This window comes from Oryzias latipes, chromosome 12 (assembly GCF_053564925.1).
Source record: "Oryzias latipes strain Hd-rR chromosome 12, Olatipes_Hd-rR_3.1".
In the NCBI taxonomy this organism is placed as follows: Eukaryota; Metazoa; Chordata; class Actinopteri; order Beloniformes; family Adrianichthyidae; genus Oryzias; species Oryzias latipes.
The window spans coordinates 3,674,819-3,691,377 of record NC_136248.1 but is presented as its reverse complement, the minus strand read 5'-3'; the positions used below and the strand labels follow the sequence as shown (position 1 = coordinate 3,691,377).

Here is a 16,559-nt window from a genome sequence, read left to right as displayed (position 1 = left end):
TGTTTTCAGAGTAAGGAGGCTTTCATATGAAACCTTTCTTCTGCACCCTTTACTGAATAACGGGAATGACACGATCAAAACTGTTGGGCTTTCTGACTCAATACAACCGAAACAGGTATTTTAAAAAAAGCTTAGGCAAGAAATCCAACTGTTTATGTCTGACTGTGAAAATGAGGCTGCTACACAACTACTGAAGTGAAATTTCATAAACCCTTTTATAAAACTTTCTTTTTTCACTGGTTTGTTTTTCGAGATATTCCCAAACAAGTTCTGCTCAAATGCAGCAGTTTAAAAACATATATTCCTGTTTAATGACCTAAATGGTTGTGCAGGTCGCTTCAGAAAAGTGTTGTCACTTGTGATCAATAGTGCAGCAAATGAGTCTCTACAGCCACATCCAGCCGTGCTCCACCCATCTTTGGGGTCTTGTGATGGTCACCATTTCAGGAGCAGGTAATCTACCAAAATGGTAATTATATATTCCATATATTTGATTATTTTCAATGACAAACTAATCCAATAAATGTGTTATGCGGCTCAGCAGCTCTGCTGTGTGTCTTTTCAAGCAACATTGTCACCAAGCAGGTTGCAGTCTCAGCAGCCTGCTGGGAGTGGGTTAGATCTGTTTGCAAGTCAAAGCAGCACATTTCACCCAACTGCAACTTTACCAAAGGAATCTGAATGAGACCCTTTCTTTGTGCATTTATCTGTTTAAGTACATCAGAGGCTCAATCTGTCAGCCCTTTTTACTCCAGCCGGACCGCAGCAACCCGACCTGTAACTTGGCTGCCGTGAAACCACATCATGATCCGTCCTGATTGTGTTTTGTGTTGATCACAAAAAGTCTGTATCTGTGTCCTTTTTTGACATTTCAAGTTCATCTTTGGGGTCACGGCAAAGTGAGAAGGGAAAATTGAGAACAAAGAAGGATAATGAACAAACAGCAGCTAAAATGAAGTGAGCGCCAACCTGAATGTTCTACATGACAGAATCACCGCAGGCTGGAGCCACGACTCCACAAGCAACAGAAAACTCTGAAGCCCATGTCCATCCTCGGTGGCGAAAGAGAAGCTCTGTCCTTTGGTATTTGTTTAAAGGCTGGATATGAATCACAGTAACTGCTGTGACGGAAGTCCTGAGTGTTCTCCTTTGGGTCTCAGAGGCAGAAAAAGCACCATCTGGGGGTGAGGGATCATAATAAAACTTGTGTTTTTTTTTAATGTAATCACATCACACCAGAGATGCTCTGTTAATGAACCTGACAGTTTCTTTCAATGCTCATTTATTCTAACATTTGCATAATTTAAGTTGTTTTAATGTGTTTGTTTGCGCTGGTTTGCATCTCGGGGCTAAAGCACACCACAATTAACCCTTGTGCTATCCAAGGATCTTTAACGTTGGGAGTGGAGTCATCTGGACCCCACAAGATAGCACAAGGGATAAACCGTACAACAGCCAGGTTGTTAGCCAGTTTAATTTTCCAGATCGTCTATTAATTTATGAGATGATGAAATGTCAGTTGTTATTTGCTCATTTTTTATTTTGTGACCATATCAGGCCAACATGCATTTCTGTTTATTTAAAGTATTTATTTTATGTCTATGTTTTCATGAGTTGAGGGAACTTCAACATCAATTTAGATGCTCAATAAATGATATATCTCAAAGAGTGTTTTGCTCTACTGCATACACACACACACACACCCACACACACACAAGGACAAATAAAAATAGAGAAACCGCTTCAAAAAGTTTAAAACAATGGCAATTCACATCATGCTCTGAGAGTTATTTCTTTGCAGCATCAGTCACCTTCCACTGAGGGCCTAAAAAGGCTCCTCAGAGGCAGACTGGAGGGAGAGATCTCCTGAGCTTCCTCCACAGCCACACCTCTCAGCAGACACACCCACTGCCAACAGGTATGAGTCCAGGCATGGTTCATGCAGGCGGATAAAACACAAATCAGACTTGTTCCTGTTTTTCCAGAGAGCTTAGCTGCTCTTCTGGTCAAACCAGTCTTTTAACTTTCATTATCTGCCCACTCGTTAGATCACTCTGAAAGATTACTGACCTGTATAATGAAACAAGCAATCTTTGGCGTCACCACAAAACCACATATTTAAACAGAGGTGTGGCAAAGGTAGACCGACAAAACTACTTTTTTTTTTTCTTGGTGCTGCTTTCAGGATCATCACAGAAAATTGCCTTTTAATTTGTGATTTTGTGTTTTGGCTTCAGTTTTTACAGCTGTTATCCTTCCTGGCCCAACCCACTGACTTTATGGCCATGTCACTGCAGCCTCTACGTACATTTTGCTGATTTTCCACGTATAAGAGTTTGGTCTTTGCGTGATATACCTAATACATACAAGTTTCTTGCGTTGTTCATTCATCGATGTGCGCAGATGTCCTTTAAGGGTTCCGGCTGACGTCAATTTGGATTCGAGCTGTTGAAAGTTAAAGACACAAACTGCGTAACAAACAGAATTTATGTGCATTTATTACATAACTCTCACGACATTGTGCTCAATTTTTGCTAGATGCATACGCAAATTTGTGGATTTCCACGGCAGCTCCATGTATGTCAGACTTTTCACGCATGTACCACTGATGTATGACTCTTATCAAGTATATGGCGCAAATATCACATTACAGTTACGTAAATGACGCACAAATCACTAATGAATGGCATATAAAAGCGCAATGATTATGCACATTCATGTTCAGTTGATTTACGTGGTGGATTCGTACTTCTTCCGTGATGTTAACTTGGTTCCTTCCTGATACATCTGTGAAAATTTCACGTAAAGACCACAACTTTTCTCACTTTTTCCTCGTATATTCATGAATGGCCAACTTTCATCTGTGTGCAGTATGCACTAAATGCACGTAGTGTGACACTGCCTTTACCTACACTTGGGACTGGGACATGGAAGCACTAGAATGTACCCATGTGTTTGCAGTAACTTACAGGACCTGGTTGGTCCAGGTTGAGTCCCATCCAGGAACCAACCAGGTCCAACTCGGCTTACCAAGGTCAGTGGTGTCCAGGGTGATGCGGCTTTGCTGTTATTTATCACAAACAAAGTAAAAGCTGCTCCTGAGTCCTTATCGTTTATCTGAACCCCCCAACTGCATCCTCTAACACAGTGGTTCCCAGCCCGTGTCATTACTGACCGCTGATGTTTATGCACCGGACATAAGATCAGATGATAGTTTAGCAGAGACTCAATGCAAACAAGTATCAAATGTCAAGATGAACTGACAGCAGCTGAAGTCAGACAAGAGGCCAAAATGTTCATCTGACTGCAGAAAGCATCAAAGACAGGATGTTGCAACATGAGCTAAATATAAAGTTTCTGTGGGTTTATTTTAGACACTTTAGTGTCAAGAAACCGGACCTGACTGCTGATATGCACCCATGCTTCTCTAAAGAGTACTGGAGCCTGAAGAGGATCATGGATTATCATGAGAGAACAAGAAGCATTTGATGTTGACAAGTATCTGTAGAAGCTTGTGCAGATATGAGTTTAGTAGAAAAACCCTGAAATTTTAAAATGGAGCAGAAACGTTTGCAGCCAAAGAGACGAGAACAGCAAAGGTCAAAGAATCAAACAACAAGATGCACATTAAAAAGAAGCTGGAGCAGATAAGCGTTTACACCACAACTTCCTCTTCAACATGCATAAGAGTTGGTGTCATCAGTGCAGAGAGAAGCAGAGATAAGATGTTTCTGACCATGACTGAACAAGTATTTAATTCTTCAAAGTAATGGGGCCTGGAAAGAAAGGCTGCTTTTTATTCATCTTCTAATGAGGTTATTAGGTCAAACAACAGGAAGAAATGCTCCTATTAAGTGCAGATCAAGGCAAAGAAATGTGAATTCAAGATGAAGGTAAAAACTAATCAGCCTCAGTAGTCATGCTTTTGTTTTTCAGTCAAATGAGAGACAAAAAATAGGAAAGAACGGCAGAAAAATGACACATTCACAATAAAAACCAACAACTTTTTGTTTTTTGTACTTCAGAATTAGCTGAAGTTATAAATAAAGATAGATTGAAATTTAAAGAAACGATTTTTAAGGCCAGAACTTTTAATCAAACCATTTGAAAAAGCATCTAAGCTTCTTTTAGTAATGGACCCGATCAGCAAAGTTTTTGTAAAAGCAGATCTTTGACCAGTTTGACAGTGGATGGAGATTAAGATTAAGATTAAGATTGGTGAAAAGAGACCAGTGAGAGCTGGACTGAGTGACTCCTCCCCCCTGGCATGCCAAACAGGAAGTACGCTGCCTCCAAGAAGCTAAAATCCTATAGACTTCTATTGGTCAGAAGAACCATTCTGATACCTTTTTTTACATTTAACTTATTTATTGCAAGTTATTCAAGTTATAAACTGGCCAATCAGATGCCTCAGTAACAGGCATCTGATTGGCTTGTGGTGTTTTACAGTTTTACAGTTTTATTGAACTGGACAACTATTACGACTGAGAAGAAAGAGCTGAGAACCGCAAACGTTTTTGTAGAAGCTTAATCAAGTCTGAAGTTTTCCCCCAGTGCTGCAGATGAGAGAGGAACATTATGAAGAAGACGATTCAGAGCATCTGTGATGACATCCCAACCAGAGCTGGTATTGTCATAAACACACAACAGAACTAGCAACTTGCTTTAATGATATTGCCATGCAACTTTAGTCACATCTCAAGTCAAACTCGAGAACTTTACTGAAAAAAAGTCATGGCAACAACCAAACATGGCAGTGGTAGTGTGATGGTGTGGGTTAATTTCTGCTCTACAAAATCCTTAAGGAGAATGTCTTCCAGCTCATAAATCTTTGGGTTTTTATTTTCACCAAATAAACCATTAGGATTTAAACAAGCAATAAAGTTTCTACTTTGGTTATCTATGTGCACTGTTAAACTGCATTTTACCTGAATCCTTCAAGTTTGACAAATATACCAAAAGAATTGGGATTTCAAATGTGTAAAGACACTACAAAACCTCCAAAACGTGCTGCAGTGCTGTGCCTGCTGTGTCCTACAGCACCAAACAGAAGCCCCTCCTACCGGCAGTTCTGGACTGGACCATGGACAGTCTGTCAGTCTATATACAGTGTGTGGACTGGACTGAAGAACCAAGTCAGTCACTGGTTTTATAAAGAATCACTCTGGTTTGGTCTGACAGTACTTCACCTATCTTTTTATATATTTATTCATTTTGCAACAGCACTTAAATGTTTTGACACGTGACACACGGACAGGAAGAGTTTCACAAAGGAACTCCAGCCCTTTGATGCACAGTGGTCTATACTGTACAGTGGACAGCTACCAAAACGTAACTCTGTCCTTAATGCACTGGTTTCTGTGGTGGAACAGCATGCCAGTCACGGGAGTGCTCTCTGCTGCCATAGTCCGTTGAGTTTAATTCAGTGGTCAGTCAGTGTAACTGCAAGTAAATTCACTTTGAATCCAAGATGACCATAATACAGCCACCCCTCATCCCTCATGACCACCGCCTGCATATCCTTTCAATCCTTCACTAGAGCCTCACTAGGAGAAAAAAATGATGATTTACAGTAATATCAAAGGAAGAATAGTATCTTTTTGGAATAATATTTTTTTTACAAAATGTAGAAAATTATGATTAACAATGTGTCTAACAAAACAGACATTATGTATCACCTACTATATTTTCTAGAGAAATCATGTGATTGCTTAACTATTTCTTGTGACTGTTTAGGTTATGAGTCGGTGTAAAACTGTTGCATCTATAAGCTATTTATTTCACAAATACATTACTGTGCAGATTTGCTGTAGTTTGAGTTACTTTGTGTAGACTTCAAACTCAGTAAAGAATAAGGCAGCCTACAGAATAGTGCATGAAAGGCCATCCAGCCCCTGTGATGATGAGTGCAGTGATAGCAGTGATGATGATTAGCGGCCAGAGAATAACAGACATAGGAGCTGAGGATGATGGAGATACAGACAGTCAGGATGCAGAAAGTGAGGATGATAAGGAGCAGGATGCAGAGGATGGTCAGCATTATCTGGGAGCTACTCCTCCTCTACAAAGCTTCTGTGGCTCGTGCTCTGATACATAATGGCACCCCACCGCAAAGCAAAAGTGGAAGATCGAGTGGGAGCTGCGAAATGGAGAGCAGTAGACAAAAAGCCTGTGAGGTCAGGTTTGGCACGGGACATTGCTGGTCCTAACTCATGGAGGTGGAAAATGCAAACAGATGCCGTGATGCAAGAACTGTATCTGCATGCAATACAGTGTGCAACTGTGGCCTGCTGGTTTTGCAAAGTTTCATACAGCCTAAAAGTGATAAATATGGAATTATAAGGAAATACAGAGACTGGTGTAATAGGACTGGAAAAGTCTGGCCAGGAATTACAAGGGCGGGGCAAATCTGGTAAAAGCAGAAATTATGGAAATCCTGTGCTTTGCAATCTTTGTTGGGATAGTACACTTATTGAAACTTTATATTTAATGGACCGATTCATATCAACATATCAACATCAGGTGCAACTGGTACAGCAGAGGCATGCTGCAAGGCGCTTACAGAGGAGACGGTGAAACGTGACATATGACGTATAGATAGTTGGGAAAACAATGTGAAAAGCAATATGTATCATGTTAAAAGTTGTCTTAATGGGCCTGCATTCATCTGACCTAATTTCAAAGGGTTGCTGTGTCTTGTTGTCGTGGTTGCTACATTCCAACTGCTCATCATGTAATGCTCGGCCACAGTGCCCATTTAGGTTCAGTTGTTCCGCACTGAGCACGGAGGGTATTCTGACTGAAAAAAAACTGCAAGCTGTAGCTCAGTCCGGTTGGAATTGAACAGAGACCACCTCAAAAGATGGTTCGAAAGTGGTTCCTGGTCCCAGCACTGAGCCCTGAGGCACACCATGGAACAGGGGAGAGACTTCAGATAATAGACTTTTAGCACACATGAGAACAGGTCTGTTGGAGAGATACGAAGAAAACCACGAAACACCAGTCCCAGAAATACCTACATCATTTTATAGTGGACGTAATAATGTCATTATACAGTGAATACAGTGTATCGACCAGAGTCTGCAGCCATCAGCATGTCATTAGAAACATTCAAGAGAGCAGTCTCTGTTGAGGGCAACTTGCAAGACTCAGATTGAAATAATGAGAATGCCATGTTTAGTCACAAAAAATGTCAACTGAACTGCTGCCAATTTAGGTATTGGCCTGTTATCGCTTGGCTCCAGTTGGTGCAAATTTGGCTTCATCCGAATTTAATTTAATGCTCCCAGTTTGAAAGAGTTGGGCATAAGACTGTCCTCTATCCCTGTGGAACCGTTATGACTCACAATAATGTTAACCTATCAGGGAAACTCAAACACATTCAGGTGTGAGATTCATTGCTGACTTTCTCTAGTTGTCTTATTTAGGGTGAAGCTGTTCATCTGCAGTGTTGAAATCGACCAAAAGTTGGTGAACTGTTTTTCAAAGCATAAGAAGAAATATTAGTGAGTATAATCACAAAAGAATACAAGTTACTTTATTAGTTCATTATGTTTTATGTCAGGTGCTGAGGTGCATGCAGTCCACTGGATCAGACATTTCTACATTTATAAAATTGTTTTTTTAAACAAAAAAACACTTTTTCCGTTACTGTTGAAAAAACACTTAAGAAAAAGATCTTGACCAAGGCTTTCATGATTCATGCATCAGCAGGCTAGAAGAAATACTTTGTAAAATTGGTAAACCTGTTAAAACTTTCTTCAGATTTTTATATTTAAATTAAAACTCGAAATCTCTTTTGGAGCAAAAGTGTTGCTTATGAATTCATGAATTTCTTCATTTTGTTTCAGTGTAATCACTTTAACAGGTTACACAACCCTCAGTCAAGAATCTGCGACTTGGACACAGCCACAAAAACCACAATGACCAATTGTGATCCGTCATGTGATCACATGATAAAAAAATGCATGAAGAATCTTCTGGATGCCACAGGGGGATTATAGACCGGCTGTAGCTCCAAACTAAACCAGTTTGACGCAGAGTCTGGAGCCCCGATCTCTGAGATGCTTGTTTGTAACACAAATTGACTTTCTTACGCAAAAGTTGGGGATTAACACACGGAGGAGGAGGAGGAGGAGGCGGATGCCTCCTGCGCCTGCGCAGACAGCACAGGCGCCATTAGTCACAAAGGCAGTTACCAGAGCTCAGAGGAAACGTTTGCCTCCTCTGATCTCTGAGAAAAGTCTAGAAACACCTTTCTGATGAAAGGACGTTCGTCGCTACAAATTCTTCAAAGATTTTACAACAACTGTGGTCCGACAGAACTTTGTCTGAATTCAGTCCGTCTAAGACAAACTGAAATTTGATGCTGGCTCACATATTTTCAAGCAACTTCCAGATTTTCTTTTAAAGAAACCAACAGCTGAGCAGACAGTTGAGAGCTGAAATTTTTTCAATTTCCAGATTTTTGTAGAGACCAATTTCCAATGGGAGCTGGACTGAGTGACTCCTCCCCCCCTGGCGTTCCAAGCAGGAAGTACGCCGGCTCCAAGAAGCTAAAATCATATAGACTTCTATTGATGATTAAAATGCTGTTGCTCAGTCATTCTATTGGTCGGAAGAGCCATTCTGGCTCTGATACCTTTTTTAACATTTATTTTCTTTAGTGCAAGTAAATCAAGTTTAAACTGGCCAATCAGATGATGCCTCAGTAAAAGCTTGTGGTGCCCGCTGACCCCCACCTTGAATGTTTGATTGACAAATTCTCCCGAGCTGCTTTCAGTGGAAGGGGAGTGGACTTAAAAACAAGCTCACTCCTGATTGGTGACAGTAGTTGTCTCGCTCAATCCAGTTCTACTGTACAGTCAATCCTCCAGGATGGAAGAAGACGCTGCCACAACTCTTTCCTGAGTTAAGCTTGTTAGTGGCGATGTTTTCTCCCACTGCTGCAGATCAGAGAGGAACACGATCAAGAAGAAGATTCAGAGCGTCTGTGATGACAACCCAACCAGAGCTGGTACTGTCATAAACAACAGAACTAGCAAACACAAATGAACTCAAACTTCTGTTGACATTTTTTATTCCCGAACCACACGGAGGACCAGATCAATTTTGTTATTGGCCCTCATCACATAACTCACATAACTCGTCACATAACCCCTTAGGCGTACCTGCTGATAATACATTTTTGACATAGGAAGTGACATCCCACCCACCAAAATGATGACATCACAGCAAGAGAAACCATAATCCACAAAAGAACACACGAGTTGAAGATATCCAAGGGAAGTTTGAAATTATTATTGGATGGCCACAGGACCTACGGCTTTGGTGGCCATTTTTCTTTTGGCAAAGTGGGACATTTTGCCACATTTTCCCACAATTTGGGAACAAAACTTTTTTCATGCATCCAGTCTACTAACAAAACTGAAGTTTTTTTTAACCTTTGACCTGGGGAGAAGGACACAATCCTGAATTTTCCTAAATAAATCACCTTTAATACCTTCTACAAATTTAAACTCCTCACATACATATGTTGTGACATTGCAGGAAATACACAAAGAGTAGTATTACAACATCAACTTGAAGGATAAAACATAACCTTGGACATAGAAGGAATTTGAAAGAACACACACAGATATTATTTTTATTGAGACTTCTTACGAATACGAAACAGATCAGTCGGTTGTGAGGTAGGTGCATCTCGATTCATAACAGATTCCCTTGGTGGCGGTAAATGCACCAAAACATTCAGTGCCAACTGCCATAAAAGAAAAAAGAAGAAAGAAATAAAGAATCTATCGCTTTCTCACTCCTTGAGCATCATTGGGAAACTACTTTGGGGAAAAAAGGTTATTTTAAAGATAGTACATTTTGAACAGTCTTAGGGTAGCAGGCTTCAATATAACTCACTCAAACAAATCAGGAATGTGGGTGTGGGAGATTAAGCAGTTGATTTCGAAACTTTTCATAGATCTGGATGACTAAACTCACCTGATTCAGGTAACCATCAGCAAACAGGGCAGGGACTACTAGAAAGCAGACAGGGTGGCAGGTGTGGTGTAGGGTTGGGCAGTCACTCTCTTATCTAACAAGCTCCAAGAACTGAAATGACAGTTTCCTCCTTTATTCAATGTTTCGATGGGGGGTTGGTGGTTGTTGCATCATTTCATTAAGATTTGTTGTAGGTGTCTTTAAATACTGCATTGTTTGACGTTAAAATTAACATTGACATGTTATTGACCAAAATGCCAGTACATTGTACATGATTGGTGAAATGTATATCAAATTCTTTAAGGATTTGGTTTACACTCAAAAACATTTAATTTAAATTTTTTTGAAGTCTTCTTTCATTCTGTGATTGCTTTGGTTTTTATTCAACACCAGTTTGTTTAAATTTTTTTTATATTACTTATAATTTTGTTCTAATAGTTAAGATTATCAAAAGGTCAAAACATTGTTGTTTTGTATTCAGAACTATGTTTCATCCTCATATTGTATAGCTATAAATGTTGTATTTTTGTATCGTACCCTACAAATGTCCAATAAATAAATGAAAGATGCTCTTATTCTGAAGGTGCTCTCGCTTGATGCTGCTGCGCATGCGCGCCTCAGTCAGTCGGGTGTGGCAGACTTTTCTCAGCGTTTCGCATCTCCGCAGTCATGGCGCAGGGCCTCCGGGAGCGCTTCGAGCGCTTCCTCCATAAAGACAACGCGCTGACGGCCGTCCTGGCCAAACTCGAGGCCCGCAGTGGAGTCAGCCGGACCTACATTTCTCTCGGTGAGTTTTTACCTATGCTGAGCACCCGCGCGCGAACCCGTTAGCGCTCGCGGGGATTCAGCATCGTTTTGTGATACACGATGATGTCGTCATACGGTGACGCGTGTGCGCCCCCCCCCCCCTCCTCCTCCTCTCCAGGTGTCATCGGAATCATCGCGGTGTACCTGGTGATTGGGTACGGAGCATCCCTGCTGTGTAACCTCATCGGGTTCATGTACCCCGCCTACATCTCGTGAGTGCTTTGATGTTCTGAAAATACCCCTCCCCTAGGCAGAAGACGCTGTCAGATTGTCCCGCGTGCGCGCTCGCTGACACGATCACATCTGCATCCTCAATCTGAGTGGGAGGAGCCTCTAGTAACTTAAATGCCACCGTCCGCGCATGTGTTCTGTTGTGAAGAGGCAACTGCCGTGAATCATCAGAAAGTGGACGGAACCGCGCATGTGCAGAGTCAGCATGAATGAAGTAAACAAGCATCAGCTGTTCTCTATGGTGGCCCAGAGAGATCAACATGACAAAATTCCAACGCTGAACGCACGTGCACGCGCAGCATATGCGTGAACTGAGAAGAGGAATTTATTTAAATGTGTTCGCCAACAGGCCGAAACCCATTAATAGACGAATTCACAGACTAAAATCACAGAATTTTCATATAAAATATACAGAATAATTATAGTAAGACTGTAAATAACGTGAATAAGATAGAACAAACATTCATTATTTCAAATTATGTATATACCTTGTCAAAAAACACGATTTGAAATGCAGGCGTCACCATTGAGCTCACCACTGACACAGGAAGTTGGCTTCGGCATTGAAATTCTGTGTTTGCTGGTAAGAGGAAATACACACATGCACTAGATGTAAGTGGTTGTGCCATCTTAACATAGATCCCACCAAGTGATGCCTTCTGGGCCACCGTAGTTTTCATATGACCTGCATTCAGAGCACACATCCAGGCACACGCGGCCATTTCCAAGAGACGGGGCTGCTCCGGCGCTTCTCTGACTGCAGCCATGTCTCTCCAGAATCAAGGCCATTGAAAGTGCCACCAAGGAAGATGACACCAAGTGGCTCACCTACTGGGTGGTGTACGGGATTTTCAGCGTGGCGGAGTTCTTTGCTGACATCTTCCTGTCTTGGTTCCCATTCTACTACATTGGAAAGGTACAGAATCGTGGTTTCAGATTGTTTCTTGGCTTCTTGGGCTAGCTCAGGCAACGGCGCCTTTCTTGTCTTTCTAACAAATGTCACTTTGTGTATAAAAAAAGATCAAAACACTTCAGATACAGAGTAAAAACCCACAATCTTTGCATGTGTGTGTGTGTGTTGCATTAAGTTGCAAACATCAGAAATATCATAGAAAAAAATGTCAAACTGTGGCTGTAAAGAAGCAATAAATAGCACAGTGGAGTGTCAAACCTTCAAACTGAAGGATGAAAAGTGTCAAATGAACAGACCCTTAGCCAGCATTTATCTGGCTCCTCTGACACTGGAGGCAGAGGATCCAAAGAACACACACAGAGGCTGCACATTTTCTTAATACCACAGACACACACTTTGTGATCACCTCTAACGGCCGTGGTCAGTCCGTGGAAGAGGGTAAAGTCAAGCGGACCGTAGCGGGGAGACCCGAACCCGAACAGACGTTATGCAGCCGTGGACGCACTCACAAGAACAGACCTGCAGTTCCATGGTTTCCTGTTTCAAACACATGGATTTTATGAACGGCGTTAGCTTTCAAACGCATTTTAAACGCTCTTAGAGACGGTTCCTCCAGGATCCTGCAGGCAGTTTTGCTGCTGCACAAAAGCCTGAAGCTGCGGCAGTTTGTCTAAAGAACAACAACAATTGCTGGTAATTCTTTTTTCTGAAACTTTTCAGCTGAGTTATTAAAGTGCCATATTATGTAACTCCACAAATGATTGAGGAAATTCCTTGTTAAACATTGATTTATTTGAAAATGTAATGGTTTTTGTGCGAGAGCAACTGTAAATCTTGAACAGTTATTTACCAGCTGCACAACACAAAATGATAAACATCATGTTCATGTTGGAACAATGTTCAAAAAGTTTGACTAGATTTATCAACAAACTAACTTTAAACAAATAGTTTTATCTTCATTTCTCTTCAGTGAGACGTGACTTTTGGTCATTTTCACCTTAATTCTTGTTTTCATTAACTTTGTTGACACTAATATTTAATACATTAAAGTCAAGCTTTTTAAGGTTATAATAATCATTAAAACCAAATTGCTCCCCTCTGCCTTCCAGCCAGCGCTCAGGTCATGTGACCAACAACCAAATCAGTCCAGCAGCTCGGTTTTATGACCAGAACGTTTTCTCCGAAACCAAATGAGAGGAGAGATGGCGGTAGTTTATGACCATGAATCGACTTGACCAATGAATCGTTTGATATTTCTACGATCCAACCAGATCAGTCTGATCTGGACCTGTACTGCTATAAAATCATTCCAAAATGAAATAAATTGATTATAATCGATGTTGGAAAACACCGTTTGGATTCAGACATGGTAGGTTTATTTTACTCCAAGGTAAAAAGGACCAATCACAGCGGACAGCACACATGTGATGTCATCAAAACGGATCAGTCCATCATTCCAGTCCAATGTGTGGAAACCCTAAATTCAGCAAATTACAATACAATCTTGGGTTAGGGACGGCTGTGCTAGAATGTTCTAAGAATGTTCCCTTTGGATTCTTTGGATGTGGAAAAACAACAGTGGTGAACTTTAGGAAACTAACATGTGAATGGATTTGACATTCATTCTAGTTTACTGGTTTGTTTGGACACAGATTTCATTTAACTTGATGATCTGGAAGAAATCCAAGAATCTGGAAAACTGTTCAGTAGCAGGAATTTCTGTCTGAGTCTCACTGCTGGAAGTTTGGATGAAGATGATCTAGATCCGTTTTCGGTCAGAGTATCAACAAATATTGGCGATGAACCGGATCGGAAACCACAGGTTATAATATGAATCGTTAAAATGAATCGTTGTGCGATAAGTAGTTTAGCAGGGCTGAACCGGGTCACCAACCACAAGTCTAAAGTGGGATCCTGCAGATTCCAGTGCTGTGAGGACGACCACAGTATTAAAACTCAACGGAACCAGCAGACCAACCGGACCAGAACCGAGCTCTTTTACCCAAACCCCCCAGGGTTCACGTTCTTCCATGTTTCTGTGAGGAGGTAAGGTTCCTCATCTGTTCTCAGTTCAGGTTGTTCCAACAACAGCAGCAGAACCGCGGTTTGGACCGGGACTGGAGTCCACCGGAACCCGATGCTGTACTCACCGCTCTGCCAGGCATTAACGGCCTCAGAACTTTCTCACGGCTGTCATGGGTTTGATCACTGGAGTGGCTTCAGTAGATAACACCCCCCCCCCCCCCCCCCCCCAGGCCTCAGAGAACTAAGAGCAGACTCCGCCCCCTGCTGGATCTGACCTACAGTAACCTCCCTCTCACAGAGACTCAGAAACCCGACTTCCCTCCATCCTGTTGCTGCCTCCGTTCTGCAGGTGAAGCCGGGATTTCCAGGTTCACCCCCCACCCCCCGTCAGGTCTGGTCTGAGCCTGGCTTTAGCTGAAACTCAACGTAATCCAGAAAACTGCAGCTCCTCCATGCTGTTCTGCAGAATGAGCTGCTGGTTAATGAGTGTTGGACTGAACCGGATCCAGCTAACCAGTGGAGCGGTTTGTCTGAAGGCCCGCCCACAATGGTCACAAATGGAGTTTGACACTATTTTCATGCTTATAACGGACCAATCCAGGACCAGAATAAGAGGACGACAATAAAATATTTTATTCAATAACATATTTAGTCAAAACAGTTTTAGAGTAAAGGTAAACAAACATGGAGCAATTCACAGGGTTAAATCCAGATTTTCTCTAATTGACGGCAACCTGATTCAGTTGTGGGAGGGGCTGAGTCACAGCTGCAGGGCCATACAAAGACACACAAACCTAAGGGACGACTTGGAATCATCAGTTGTCCTATGAAGCATGTTTTTGGACTGTGTGAGGAAACCCGACACATGCACACATGCAGGTCTGGGATTTGAACCAGGGCCTTCTCACTGTGGGGCAAGAGCGCTAACCACTGCACCACCCACCATGCAGCCGTTCTCGACATAGACATTCAAAATTCTGGTGGCTGTAATGCTTGGAGGAGTTTAGAGGGTTGATCAGCAGAACCTGAGTCTGAATTTGGGATGGAAATGCCTGATATGAGAAAGCAAATGTTGGTTCAGATCCACACGGACGGATCTGAACTGAGCACGGATGTGAGCCACACGTCAGGCTGTCAGACGCAGATCTTTGTTTCTCAGGACCGACAGACCCCTGAAGGTTCTGGCTCTTGGTGGGAGGGAGGTGTCTGCTGTCTTTTATGAACGTGCAGGTCTGACCCGGTCAGAAACTCCCTTCTTTGAAGTGTTTCCGAGCGTTTGAGCTCCTGGTCTTCGTCACCAACGCCCCCCCCTCGGTGTCCTCTCTCTCTTCGCAGTGTGCCTTCCTGGTTTGGTGCATGGCTCCCATCCCTTCCAACGGGTCCGTTCAGATCTATCACCGCATCATCCGGCCGTTTTTCCTGAAGAACGAGGCGACGATCGACGACACGGTGAAGAACCTGAAGGACAAGGCTTCAGACGCTGCCGACAAGATCAGGGATGAAGGTGGGTGGAAGCTGCAGCAGGAAGACAGGACTCGCACCTGAGGTCAGGTGACACGGTCAGCTCAGGTGTCAGTACACCTGCAAGCGTTGAGGCCTCACCGGCAGCGTTAAAGCGTAGAGGCAGAGATCAGCGTGAGGCTGCAGCGCTCCTCCTCCAGAAGCTTGTGTTAGTTTCGGTTTCTCTGTCAGGGAGCGATGCTAAGACGCTACACTTTGTTTCATTTCTCCACAGCCAAAAAAGCCACAGCTAACATCATATTTGAGGAGAAGAAGAGCTCCTGAAGGAGGAGGCCTGACTCCACGGAGGCGCCGGTCTGGTCCTGGTGTTCCCATGGTTCTGCTTCCTGTCAGTGAAATGTTCTCATGATAGAGATCAGCCTGAGCTAAATAAAAACCGCTGAAGTGAAGCTGCTGCCTGTCTGCAAATATCAACCTGTCGTGATAAAACACATTTGAATCCTCAGATTAAAGTTTAGTCTGTCAGACCTTTGGGTGTGTTCATGTATGAAGCAGCTGATCAATAAAAGCTACGCATAAACGGAGTTGGATCCTAAAACCATCTGGATGTTTAATATTCATCTGTGACCCTGAAAGAAGTATCACCACCAAAGCATCCGCTCACCACACCAATGGAGTCGACTTCCAGAGATTTGGGTTCAAACTGAAGCCCCTCTCCCTGCAGAGCGTGGCGGTACTGGCTTGAGCTGATCTCCCTCTCAGTGCGTCCCTCATGTCCTCTGCCCCGGTGGTGGGTTTTCTCTGCCCCGGTGTCCAGACGGCGTTCTCTTCACCTGACTGTCAGAGGTTGGAGATGCCGGCTTTTCTCTGCACTCTTACGATGACAAGACTCTGGGATTTTTGTCCCTTCACAAACTAGAGCCGCTCTCACTGGATTACAGAAGCAACTGTTCAAAGTTAAAGTGAGGGGGAGCTGCAGACACAGCTGTACCCAGGAAGGATTTGGTGGTTTAAGCCCCCAACTCAACCCCTTAATGCTGAGTGTCAAGCAGGGAGCCATTGGGTCCCATTTTTCGACTCTTTAGTATCACTCAGCGTGGATTTGGACCCATGACCCTCCAGTCACAGG

The 16,559-nt window shown here is 42.7% G+C and overlaps 1 protein-coding gene across 1 annotated transcript; it reads left to right on the top strand.

The window, feature by feature from the left end:
- Positions 1 to 10,579: 10,579 nt before the first annotated feature.
- Positions 10,580 to 16,028, top strand: reep5 (receptor accessory protein 5). Its single transcript, XM_004075122.4, has 5 exons — positions 10,580 to 10,780; positions 10,919 to 11,012; positions 11,809 to 11,947; positions 15,305 to 15,473; positions 15,705 to 16,028. Exons 1-5 carry the CDS (start codon positions 10,663 to 10,665, stop codon positions 15,752 to 15,754), a joined length of 570 nt encoding a protein of 189 aa, XP_004075170.1. The 5' UTR covers positions 10,580 to 10,662; the 3' UTR covers positions 15,755 to 16,028.
- Positions 16,029 to 16,559: the final 531 nt, after the last annotated feature.

What these genes read in the sequence shown, in the direction of transcription:
- reep5 (XM_004075122.4), top strand. Translation starts at nt 10,663, where the DNA reads ATGGCGCAGGGCCTCCGGGAGCGCTTCGAGCGCTTCCTCCATAAAGAC. An exon ending in CATTCTACTACATTGGAAAG is followed by an intron (nt 11,948 to 15,304) that starts GTACAGAATCGT and finishes CTCTCTTCGCAG; the next exon opens with TGTGCCTTCCTGGTTTGGTG. An exon ending in CGACAAGATCAGGGATGAAG is followed by an intron (nt 15,474 to 15,704) that starts GTGGGTGGAAGC and finishes ATTTCTCCACAG; the next exon opens with CCAAAAAAGCCACAGCTAAC.